Source organism: Ahaetulla prasina, chromosome 2 (assembly GCF_028640845.1).
Source record: "Ahaetulla prasina isolate Xishuangbanna chromosome 2, ASM2864084v1, whole genome shotgun sequence".
Taxonomy (NCBI): domain Eukaryota; kingdom Metazoa; phylum Chordata; class Lepidosauria; order Squamata; family Colubridae; genus Ahaetulla; species Ahaetulla prasina.
Window position 1 is genome coordinate 75,387,857 of NC_080540.1, and position 12,255 is coordinate 75,400,111.

General features: G+C 41.7%; 2 protein-coding genes across 7 annotated transcripts in view; one reads left to right on the forward strand and one right to left on the reverse strand.

Annotated features, from left to right (window-relative positions):
• Positions 1-9,939, forward strand: part of LOC131190057 (semaphorin-3D-like) — a 47,378-nt gene extending 37,439 nt beyond the window's left edge. The window contains exons 11-18 of the mRNA XM_058166929.1: positions 398-542; positions 1,433-1,655; positions 3,999-4,087; positions 5,218-5,259; positions 5,779-5,936; positions 6,891-6,955; positions 8,755-8,888; positions 9,118-9,939. Of these exons, the coding sequence (XP_058022912.1) occupies positions 398-542; positions 1,433-1,655; positions 3,999-4,087; positions 5,218-5,259; positions 5,779-5,936; positions 6,891-6,955; positions 8,755-8,888; positions 9,118-9,549 (1,288 nt within the window). The 3' untranslated portion in view covers positions 9,550-9,939. The remainder of the gene's footprint in view (positions 1-397; positions 543-1,432; positions 1,656-3,998; positions 4,088-5,217; positions 5,260-5,778; positions 5,937-6,890; positions 6,956-8,754; positions 8,889-9,117) is intronic.
• The window catches only part of RAD54L2 (RAD54 like 2), a 72,893-nt gene continuing 63,780 nt past the window's right edge, over positions 3,143-12,255 (reverse strand). For 4 of the 6 annotated variants that reach the window (XR_009153209.1, XR_009153214.1, XR_009153213.1 and 1 more), the window contains 4 exons: positions 12,090-12,206; positions 10,585-10,739; positions 6,550-6,699; positions 3,143-3,791 (listed from right to left, as the gene is read on the reverse strand). The gene's annotated coding sequence lies outside the window, so the exon portion shown is untranslated. The remainder of the gene's footprint in view (positions 3,792-6,549; positions 6,700-10,584; positions 10,740-12,089; positions 12,207-12,255) is intronic. The other 2 variants (XR_009153210.1, XR_009153211.1) reach the window with 2 other exon arrangements.

A 12,255-nucleotide genomic window follows, 5' to 3' on the forward strand; every position in this document is an offset into this window, starting at 1 on the left:
ATGAAGCTGAGCAGAAGATTTCATGCAGTTTTCAGTTGCTGGGAAGAACTAAGGCAGTGATCCCCATGTGTTGAATCTCAGCTCCCGTAATCTTCAGCTTTAACTGAGTTAAAGAATGACCTGGAAGAAAATTGATGAAAGCAAAGCTCCCCTATTAAAGATGAGAGAGCAGTGAGAATGCTTTTGAAATAAAACGGCTTTCTGAAGATCATCTTCTCTAAGGCCACCTCAGGCAATCATCTTCCAATTTCATGACCTTTAAATGAGTTAGAAAGTCTTTTCTAAGGCAGAAATCTTTCAAAGGAATGATTGGGCAGAATTGTACAAAGAAAGATCTCTTGGACTGATTTATGTATCAATACTCTCCATCTCCCTTTATTATTCTTTTCTTTCCCAGTGGCATTTTTAGTGGTTCTGCAGTGTGTGTTTATTCCCTGGCAGCCATTCGAGCTGCCTTCAATGGACCTTTTGCACACAAGGAAGGCTTCGATTATCAGTGGGCTGAATATAAAGGACGGATCCCTTACCCTCGTCCTGGAACAGTATGTACATAAAACTTTCCTTAGTCACTTTTTCTCTAATATGTTCATATAAAGACTAACTAGGGAAAATATTTGCTGCCGCTCAGAGTTAAACTACTGTAGGTTATTTCTGAGAGTTGTCTCTTCCAGGAGTCTCCAACCTTGGCAACTTTAAGACTTGTGGACTTCAACTCCCAGAATTCTTCAGTCAGCTTTGCAAAGTTTTAAAGTTTTAAAGTTGCCAAGGTTGGAGACTCCTGGTCTATTCCCACCTGGGCAACAAGGGCTCTTCAAGGCCTCTTTTTCCCTGCATGGTTCATTTCTGAGATGGCTAATCTGGGTCCTGGATCCACTAATGGGTTCAACAAATGGTCCTGAAGCAGTTTGTCCCAGGAAATGCCACCAATCTGTAAATAGGGAGGTTTCAGAAAAATGTCACATCCTAGGAAAATGACTGTGTTGTATGCTGTCATAGATGACAATTTATGAAAATCTGCCTGAAGTGTGATATTAATAGATTTACCTCAGTGGTGAGTTCCAATTTTTTTTACTGTCGGTTCTGTGGGTGTAGCTTGGTGAGCGTGGCATGGTAGACATGGCAGGGGAAGGATACTGTAAAATCTCCATTCCTCCCCCCCCAATCCAGGGGAAGGTTACTGCAAAATCCCGATTTCATCCTGATCAGCTGGGATTTGGGAGGCAGATTATAGATGGGGGCAGGGCCACTCAGAATTTTTACTACCGGTTCTCCGAACTACTCAAAATTTCTGCTACCGGTTCTCCGGAACTGGTCAGAACCTGCTGAAACCCACCTCTGAGTTAGCCGCCTTAAATCACAAGACTGTGTTTTGTGGAATTGACAGTTAATACTTTTGCACCATTCCTTTTTCAATGTCTGTTCTTCCTGTCAGTGTCCCAGTGAAACATATGACCCATTCCTGCAGTCAACTAAGGACTTTCCCGATGAAGTGATTAGCTTCATGCGTACTCATCATCTGATGTGGGACCCCATCTATCCACTCCACAGGAAGCCTGTTCTGATTAGAGTCAATGTGCCTTTCAATATCCGGCATCTGTTGGTGGACAGAGTGGAGACAGAGGCTGGACACGTTGATGTCCTCTTCCTTGGAACAGGTAGATGAGTTCAAGCAAAGATGTTCTGATCTTACTGTAAGTCACGGTTTGAAATGATGTTTGATTTATTCGACGGGCAAAAGAAAGTGAAGAAGGAACTAGACGGTAACATTAAGTGTACAATTTTCCCTGTTCAAAATGCTTTCATGTGATCAGCAACACTATGGTTTTTCTAGGATTGTTCACTTTCAACAGCAAATATTGCTTGAGACTTTAAAATAAAGGTGAGTAGAACCTGAGCCTCTGTGTAGAGATGCAGGAGCATTATCTAAATTGGGCAACAACTGGTTGATGATAATTTGAGGGAGACTAATGGTGGAAGCAACTCCTCCTTTACATTTGTACAGTGGAAGGAAAATCATCATCATCATCTTTGATTGTTTTGTCAATTTGAGCACTGCCATTGCCATTATTATGACAGATGTTTAGACTGGATTTACCATTTTTATGCACCTATCAAGCCCTTCCCAAAAAATTGGCATAGGCAATTGTAGTTGTCAGTTGATGTTAAAGGTATTGTTGCATGATGTAAGCTATTCTAAACAATGCTGCCTTCTGCAATTGACTGATGGTGATTTTGTCAACACCAATGGTATTGAAATGGTGCTCCAGATGTTTTGGGATTGCATGCACCTATTTTTGCTGGTACTATGTTTCCTCCCTCCCCCCTCCCCCCCGCCCAGTCATTCTACTATTTTTAAGTGTTTGTATTTTGTCATTTTCTCTACTTCTTTCTTTTCTATTTTCCTGTTTCTGGGTCCTGCCCAGGTCCACTAATTAAAAAAAAATAAAAAGTTGCCTGATTTTATTTTATTTTATTTTTGCTCTGGAATTATCTTCTCCCCACTCCTTTTGGATTGTAGAAGAATTCCAGTGATGAGTACAATGTCTTCCATCCTGCCATCATTGCTTCAGAAAAACAAGACAGTTCTGCTGTGATTGTTGCTTTTCCTTCTCCTTTACTGACAAGCTTAGCATGTATCTATCTTGGGTATCAGTTGGGATTGTTTGTGCGCTTCAATACTATTTAATTGCTTCAGAGGCCTGGTTACAATTCCCTTGTTAAGTAATTGGAATTAAATGGTTCCCCTTTAAACCAGACTATTGAAGTATTCACAGAGCCTCTAAAACATCTAATTCATTGTAAGCAATTAATAGCTGCCACTTTAAAATATATTAAAAACATAAAACAGTGCTAAAATGATAGCATTTCCTTTTCAACCAAAAAATATGAAAGCATCAATTCATTGCATTACGCCTAACAAAATATTAGGACTACTTCACAAAGACATAAAACATAGCAAAGAAAATAACATAAAGATTTTGTCCAGATACAATCAATCTTGAACCCAGAACTTTTTCTCCAGAAAATCTATGATAGGAGTAGAAAAATGTATAAAATGAGTAACAAAATGACCCTCATTCTGAAATGCATTTATTATCTCATGGCCCCTGTAGAATTACATAGCATCAGAAGGCATATTAGATGAAATTAATGATGTTGCTTTTTATTATTATTAAAACATTCTGGAAAATAACCCGTCACCTAATTCAAATGCTTTGATGAATGAAAATATGTTCAGTTTGCCCCTAAATTGTTCTAAAATTGGCATTTTAAAAAAAATCTCATGCAAAGATGCTGCATGTTAGAAATGGACCTCTCCCTGGGATAACTATACATATAATCCACAAGGAGTGGCCTCATCCTTCACAGCCTCAGCTGCGTAGCTAGAGAGAGCTATCTGGGAGAAAGCATCCTCAGAAGTCAGGATAATTCCAGCACCTTGGAGAATAAGCTTATCCATAGGTTTAGTCCTGCAGCTACAATCTTTTGAGCTGCTTCAATGTGCTAGGTCAGTGGTGACGAACCTATGTCATGCGTGCCGGAAATGGAAATCGGAGCCCTCTTTGTGGGCACGTGCCCTGTCGCCCCAGCTCTGTTTCAGATCTCTGCTGTGCATGTGCGCACGCCTCTTGCCGGCCAGCTGGTGTTCAGGTCTCTGCTGCGCATGCACGGGATGCGTGTGCATGCACAGGGTGCACCCACCTATGTGCCCGTGCCTTGCAGTTTGGGCGCACGTGCACACTTCAGGTCCTTGGTGCCTAAAAGGTTCACCATCGCTGTGCTGGGTGATCCTGAAACAATGAAAAAGAATACAGAAAATAGATCTATTCTGGCCCATCTCTTTCTAACACTGTGAGTGTTCTCTTCCAGGGATGGGTTTGCTCTCCTATTGAATCTCCTGCCTGGTAATGAACTTAATAACTCCCTGCAACAAGAATCCAAGGAGGTGCTCCCACCCATGGTCCTCTTCACATACTCTTCTGTTTGACTTCTCACAGATGAAGGCAAAGTGCTTAAGGTGGGCATCTCCAACCTAGAAGGCCGAGGGTCTCAGGAGATCAGCTTGGAAGAGATCCAGGTTTCAAAGGTAATCAGAATACCTCTGTTACTTTTAAAACTTTTGTGGGCTGGAGTTGTCTACAAAGGTCCAGTTTCCTGTAATACAGCACACTGGTTTGTGCAATTAATTTAATCCATGAGCCAGGAGTCAAAGTAATTATTTGTCAAGACAAGATATAAAGAAGTCAAGCATGATGTTGATGAGAACAATCAAGTATCATGTCCACATATAAAGAGAGTGAAAATGAAAATCATGAATCCAGCTAATCTTTCCTGTAATATCATTTATTTGTTTCTTGCGATATAATTTTTTCCCATATTATGGGCTGTGGTGCTAAAACTCAAAGGGAGAGGATGTAACAGGTTGTAAACCAAAAATCAATGAAAATTTAAGGACAAGAACTACGGAATGTGGATAGGGCCAATAACAACCAATTAGAATTTAATATACTGTAAAAAAAATTATGACAAACCTCCCGTCCCAGTTTTTTTAAAAAAACAACAACAACTATAGAACAGTGTCCCTATAACATTAGATTGACCCATTCTGCAAGACCTGAGTAAGAATCAGTTTTTACCTCCCATAAATGCCTCTTATGTAATCCTCTATGAATCCTCAATACCTCTGTGAAAGAATAACAGTGAAGACTATATCTAATTTTCATTCCCTTTAGGTTTGGAGAAACTAAATAATATCATATTTGTTAGCTGGACCCAGGATATCTGTGATGGGAGTTTTTTCTTGAGTGTTGGTAGCAATAATCAGTTTCCCCATAGAGGCTGCTCTTCATTTGCCACTTTCCTCATCTGCTGCTCCACCCAAATGGACATTGTTGCAGTGGTAGCCAAGAATGTGAAAGCAACATCAGATCAGGAAAGGATGTTACCCAATTAATGACCCAGGTTGTCCCAGACTGTCACAGAAAGTTTTCAGGAGGAGAAAAAAAGAATTTATAGCCCTACAAAAATCCAGATAATTACTAAATGGCAGCAGAGAAATCTAGAAAACTTCAACTCTTTGCCACCTTCTGGTTGTTGGCATGATTGTGAAGCAGGTACCAGTCTAAAGTTTGCATGGAACCCAGGGATGCGGGCATCCAATACAAAATGGAATGTAGAGTATCATTGCAAACTGCTGCTGTTTTCTATTCCTTGTAGGTGCCTTCAGCTATCTTAGACATGCAATTTTCTCTAAAGCGGGTAAGGCAACATTTGTTATACTAGTTGTATGCTATTTTCTTCAGGGCAAAGGGGCTCAGCTGAGTCCCCAAGGGTATCTTCCCATAACCCCAAACCTTGAGAGCAGCCTCCAGAGTCCTGCCAGAAGGTTCTAAGTAATCATTTTTAATGTGTCAGAAAGGGAAATGATTATTGTATGCATCACCAAAGAGTAATCAATGTAACTATATCTGCATGAGATATATACTAAATATAACTTTATCTCCATTCAATGAAATATCATGGGGTTGTTTTGGGTTTTTTTGTCCAATCCCTAAAATTACTTCAAGGAATCTTGCCCCTGACTCATTACTCAAAGGCCAATATTAAAAGATCATTTTAATATTTACAAAAAGAAACTGCTAAAGCATCTTCTCTATCTCCCCTTCCTGCTATTCTTCCCCCCGCTTTTTGTCCAAAATTTGTGGGGAAGGGAGGCTGTAGACTCCAGGGTGTCACAAAAAGTTGCATGGCAGTATTTCTCCTCTGTCCTTTGAGTAGCAGGAACTGCTTGTGAGCACTACCAAAGGGCTGGTGCAGCTTTCCATGTACCGCTGTGAACTCTATGGCAAAACGTGTGCCGACTGCTGCCTTGCTCAAGATCCTTACTGTACCTGGGATGGCAAGTCCTGCAGGGCTGTTCTGCTCACTAAGAAAAGGTGAGCAGCTTCCCCCTTCTGGCCCTCCTGCTTTGCAAAGGTAGCCCTTTCCCCATTTTATAACTGGGCCGCTTTCTTGTAACCAAGAATTGCATTTTTAATTATGGTCTCTAAGGACCATAAATATAACTTTGTTGGGGTAGACAGGTGCAAATTTCCAGATTTCTAAACATGTTTTTGGGAAGGTCAGTTTTCAGAAGCTAATGGGTACTTTTAAGTTTGGCCATTTTGCTCCATCACCATATGTAGGAAGATTCAGCCCAATTTTTCAGAGGCTTTCATGGATATGCAGGTTAAGACATTCACTTTGCTGCATAAATCACCCAAGCTCTTTTCCCCAAATTAAAAAAAAGCTTGAATATTTGGGCCTGGCAATATTTGGTGTGGTGCTCTACAGATTAAGCTTCCCAAAGTCTATCAAGTGTAGAGCAAAAATTAACAAGGAGTATATTTGAAGATATATTTATTATTGCCATCCAGAATTCTTCTTGGCCCACATAACCAACGAATGATATAGTTAAACTCATTTCAGCCTAACATGATCCATAAGAATCCACACCGAGTGTTCCTGCTAAGGATATCAATCCCAGCCTCTCTTTTTTTTTTCACCTACCATAAATACCTTTTCTTCTCTAAAGGTGTGGCTATCTTCCTGGCATTTATCTTTCATAGTAATCGTCATCAGGCTTCACAACCAATTGGTCAGAAAGGAATGCTTCTTGTTCACCTTGCTGACAGAAGATGTAGGGAGATGCACCATCTGCTGCAAAATGGAGCAAAGCAATAGTAGATCAACTTGTTGGGTAAAGAAGCACTGGGGACTTCAAGCAGCCAATGCCATTTTCTTCTGTTGACACATAGTACAGGCCACACTGCCTATTAATTCACCAGTTCCCCCTTGAGAAGGCACCTGAGCAAACTGGCTAAGTGCATGCATTAATGTCTCTTTTGCAGGCGAGCGCAGTGCCCAAATGTGCTGAAGACCAATCCAATCAATCAGTGCCTGGATGTTTCAAAAGGTGAGTTGAGGAGCCCTCCTTGGAAGCAGCAGGAAGTCACAATCAGAATGTACAAAGAGCACTGGATAAAATTTGGAAGCAGATCCCTGCGACAGCTCCTCTTCCCACTCTTTCTTAGCATTTGTTTTTATAAGCTTCAAAAGACTGGGCCGGGTGAGGCTGCCTCTGGTTGACAAGCCCCTCTTTGAAAACACCAGGATGTGGCTCAATTAGCCAGCAGCTGGAACACCAGCTTGAATGCCTGTGAGTGCACTTCTGAGGGAATGGAGGAAAGTTTGAGTGAATATGGAAGTTTATTTGCATGACTGCAGCTGCTTTTGAAAAGAGCAGAGAGCAACCACAACCTCATTCCCTCCTATATTCCTATTATATCACCTGCAATTATTTTGTGCTAGTAAGTTTCTGTTGGACATGAGTGGAGGGAGGGATCCACCAGCCAACAGCAAGAAAACCCATGTAATGCTTGCTACAGTTCAGTCCTCAGAGCTGAGAAAATAATATAATGGATAACAACAGCCTTGAATATCTCTCTCACTGTAGTGGAGTTGCCTCCTTAACCTCTTTACAGATATTGAACCTAGTACCATCTATATAACACTCCGGACTTTATCTGATGATGGGCTGAATTCTAGGATACTGGTCAGCAGGATGCAAGGTGTACCATAAGGTCAGGGGCCAGGAAGGTTCACAAAAATCAAGATGGTGCACACGCTAAAAGGGAAGGTTTTTGTACCGTCACCGCCACCATCTTTACCCTTTGCCTTGCAGAAATGTCTAAAAATCTGTCCAGTTATTGGAATCTAAATGTCTAAAAATCTGTCCAGTCATTGGAAAAATGCATTCAGTTTGGAAATTTGCTCTGTAAGGATTAATTCATTCAAGCTCAAAGTTTAAATATTACCTGAAAGGCTTTAAACACTGACTGGATTCACCCATCGTATTAAACCAAACAATTTATTCTTTAAGAGTATAGTGAAATGCGTTATATAGGGTTATATATAGGGTTATATGCAAAGCAGAGCATCTGACTGCTTAAAAAAACATACTTCAAAAAGACTCAACGAAGCTTTTGTTATATAACTTGCCACTCTTACTTTCCTTACATTGTTTTTGTAAGACATTCTGTATCTTATGTATTAAATGTTATGCAGACATTCTGTATGTTATGTATTAAATTCAGAATAGACTTAGTAAAGAATACAGTTTATAAATATAGTAAAGCTATAGAAATACTATACTCACAGCTAAGCCAGGAATTTTACCACCCCAAAATGGGTTTGACTTGTCTGCTGAAAAGTTTATCTGCAGGAGGTACATGCATACTTTTTAAAGTACCTGCATATAATTGCAGATAAGCTAAACAAAAAATACCAAATAAATTGTGCCATCCGGGGATAAGCAAATTGTGAATATTTTAAATGGAATATGTTCTGGAAAACATTTGTTACAAAATATGAAAACAAGTGAAATCCTTCAGAAAAGAATTTCAGAATTCAGGGGGGGGGGGGAAACGTGCATTTTTAAAAGGCTCAGCTGATCTTTGGATGGGCTTATCCATGAATATCATAGAATCATAGGGCTGGAAGGGACCTCGGAGGTCGTCTTCTTCTAGTCCAATCATCTGCTCAATACAATTTCAGATGCAATTGGGAGGGATGTGCTCTCTATGGGTATGGCAAGATAACTCTACCAACAGAGGCAAATGCAAAGCAAATGTTGTGCCCTGGGTGAATTAAAATATTTGTTTGCTTATTAAAAACTTCTAGTCGAATATTTTTGTTCCTGCTGGTTCCCTGCAGGCACCCCCATGGCAGAAGAAAAGGTGGTATTTGGTGTGCAAAACAACTCAACATTCCTTGAGTGCCATCCACTTTCTCCTCAAACCAAGATTCGTTGGCTGGTACAGCGCAGCAACACAATAGCTCTGGAGGAGGTACTGGGGAAAAGCAAAATTAATGGAGCAGTTGGGTGGCCTCTTTGGAGCCTGGGATGCAAAAGGGAGCCAGAGTTGCCTTGATGTGCTGTAAAAGGAAGCTGAGCTGGATGGATGCTTTAGATGCAAGCAGAAATCCCTCCATAGCAGACTAATGCTGCAGGTTATTCTGCCTTTCTCTGTGGCTGTAGCCGGCAAGCAGATTGAATATTGTCTGGTTTCCTTGCAGGTTGGGAGCACAGGTCGCTTTTCAGTCTTAGAGCAAGGGCTGTTGATTAATCAGCTGATCCAACAGGATGCTGGACTCTATCAGTGCCAAGGAATGGACAGCTCTTTTTCTCAAACCCTTACCTACTATAAGCTACGCATCATAGGTCAACAGGCCATGGAGGCTGTAACCTCTAGGCTTAGCAAGAATACAGAAAACGAAGGGAACCACCACAGTGTCACTCCGGCGTCAGGCCTTCAGCTTCCTTACAAAGGCTACTCCTGGACACCTGGTACTAATTTAGTTGAATTCTGCAATGCTCTGCAACAAAGGAAAAGATTGAGACAAAAGGTCTGGACCTCAAGGTGGCAGCAGCAGCAGCATCATTCAGAAAGCAAGAAAGGCCGAGTACGTCGACAGCCTGGCTCCCGGAGAGAGGAAGGGCCAGTTTGAATTCTACCTTTGACACCAGAGATCCCAAATGGGCTCTCTAACTAGAGTCTCCTGGCCTCTTAAGCGACTCAGTCCTCCAGGCACACTTGTAGATATTTACTGGGATGTTCTGTCCTCTTCTGCTTCAACAATCAAGAAAGCCAATCTCTTCTTCCCTCATTTGAAATGCTAGGTGTTACTTTTTTTCCTCCTCTTGGGTAGCAAAGGAAACTGTACCATAGCAAAGAATGTGGTGGTCTCAGATCATACTGACTGATTGATGGCAAGATTATTCTCGTGTGAAATGAGCAAGAGGGCTTTACACACTTCTAGCACATACGTGGTACAGTCCTCTTCATTTTCTTTTTCTAATAAACAATAACCATTACAGTGTATGGTATCTGCTTTTAATAGAACAAGGTCTTCCCCTTGTATAATGGAATTCATCTAGGGGTGAAATGCTCCCGATTCGGACCGGATTGCCTGATCCGGTAGCAATGGCGGCAAGTGGTTCGGAGAACCGGTAGCAAAAATCTCCCATGTCCAGCTGAGCCATGTGATCAGGTTTTGGTTTTTTTACTTTTAAAAGCATTTTTTCTTCGGCTGAAAAAAATGCTTTTAAAAGTAAAAAAAAAGTCTCTGATGATCGCGCAGCTCAGCTGGGTGTTAACCAAAAAACGGTGGGGGGGAGTCTGTTTTTCCTCCCAGCAGGCTCTGCAAGGCAAACCAAAAATGGAGGTGGTCCATTTTCCTCCCAACAGGCTTCAGGAAACTTCAGGAAGCCTGCTGGGAGGAAAACGGACTCCTCCCATTTTTTGGTTATCCTAGCAGAGCCTGCTGGGAGGAAAAACAGGGTGTGTGGGGGGGTTCGTTTTTGAGAGAGAGTAAGAGAGAGAGAGAGAGAAAGAGAGAGAGGAGGGAGGGAGGGAGGGAAGAAAGGAAGGAAGGAAGGAAGGAAGGAAGGAAGGAAGGAAGGAAGGAAGGAAGGAAGGAAGGAAGGAAGGAGGGAGGGAGGGAGGGAGGGAGGGAGGGAGGGAGGGAGGAAGGAGTACAAACCTGGCACTAGAGGCAGCTTCAGAAGATAATCCAGGGCTGGAAGGGACCTGGAGGTCATCTAGTCCAACCCTGCTCCAGCAGGACATTGCTAGTGAGTTTCTGTCTTTTGATCACCTAGTCACATAGCCACGCCCACCAAGCCATGCCCACAGAACCTGTAGCAAAAAAAATTAGATTTCACCCCTGAATTCATCTGAATCAAAGTAATCTAAATCTAAGTTAGGCAACTTTGAAAAATCCAGTAAAACAAGTCGTCTCCAAAAATAGAAAGTTGAGTACGACTATGAACATGTTCCAGGAGTCACTGCAGCATTTTCAATTTCTTCCTTGAATACCAAGCACACCTCAGGATCAACGTACCATGAGAGACTGCATAGGAGCAATCTGGTGCAAGGGGACCTCATCACATGTTCGTTTCAGGCAGTGACCAAGCCCTCAGGTGATCTGCTCAGATACTCAAGGGGAAAAACCCCAAGCCGTTTCTGGAAGCCAGTAGGATCCAATAGTCTCCTGGGATGGATCCATCTAATAGAACAGAGGTCTTCAACCATGGCAGCTTTAAGACTTGTGGACTTCAACTCCCAGAATTCTCCAGCCAGCACAGCTGGCTGGAGAATTCTGCGAGTTGTAGTCCACAAGTCTTAAAGCTGCCAATGTTGAAGATCTCTGTAATAGAATGTACTTCTCTATTTGGGTGTGGGCAAAAACAATCAGAGAATTCACTGACAGCAAAAAGACTAATGCTATATCCTCTTATTACCAGATCACACCACAACCACCCCAGGATAAAAACTAGCATGCAGCACCATATGTGTCTTGGGCTCTCAATGACTTGGGTCAAATCCATGGGTTGCCATGAATATGGGTTGTCCCAGATTCCATACATCTGGGTAGGTTGAAGTCCTCCACTGCCAACCCAGCAGCAGGATTTCAGCAGCGCAGGCAGAATGTGGGGCATGAAATGTCAGCTTCTGATGTTGCTGATTACGAATTGAACCAAAGTGAAATTGGTATTGGATGACCAGATATTTAGCTCAGTGCAAGTGTTCTGGATTGGGTACTGATGAGCCCGTGGTCCCATTTTATCCAATGCGTCACGTAATAGGACAGCGATACACACTACTGCAACAAGGTGGAGGGAAGTCATTTAAGTTTATTCTTTCCTATTCAAGAATCAATTTGACAGAAAACATCTTCCACCTATCCTTTTGTAACACTGAAACCCAAGTTCTATGACGTGTACTGATTTCTGAGAATTTGTTGCCAAAATAATCGAGGGGAGAGAGCCTTTCTTATCCCTCAGAAGAGGGGGAGGGGAGAAATCTCTTTGGGCACAGACATCGTATACCTGCCTGGTTCATCTTCGCAGAAGGGAGAGTTGTGCCTGCAAATATTAAAATTCTAGTAATATAAAAAAAAGGTTTAGTAGAAGTTTTTCATTATAAAGCCATCTAAAATCCTTTACTAACACTTTATTTCACATAAATACCAATGTAACTACTTACAGATGACACGTCCATGAGTGGTAGAAGCTTTGGGTTTCCAAATTCCACTTCAGATCTGGTTTAGTCAGTTTGGTTCATTTCCAGTCAGTGCAACTCAAATTAGGCTCTGAACCAAATCTTCATAATTGATGGAAATTCATATATAAAAAGAGTGATGGAACTTCAG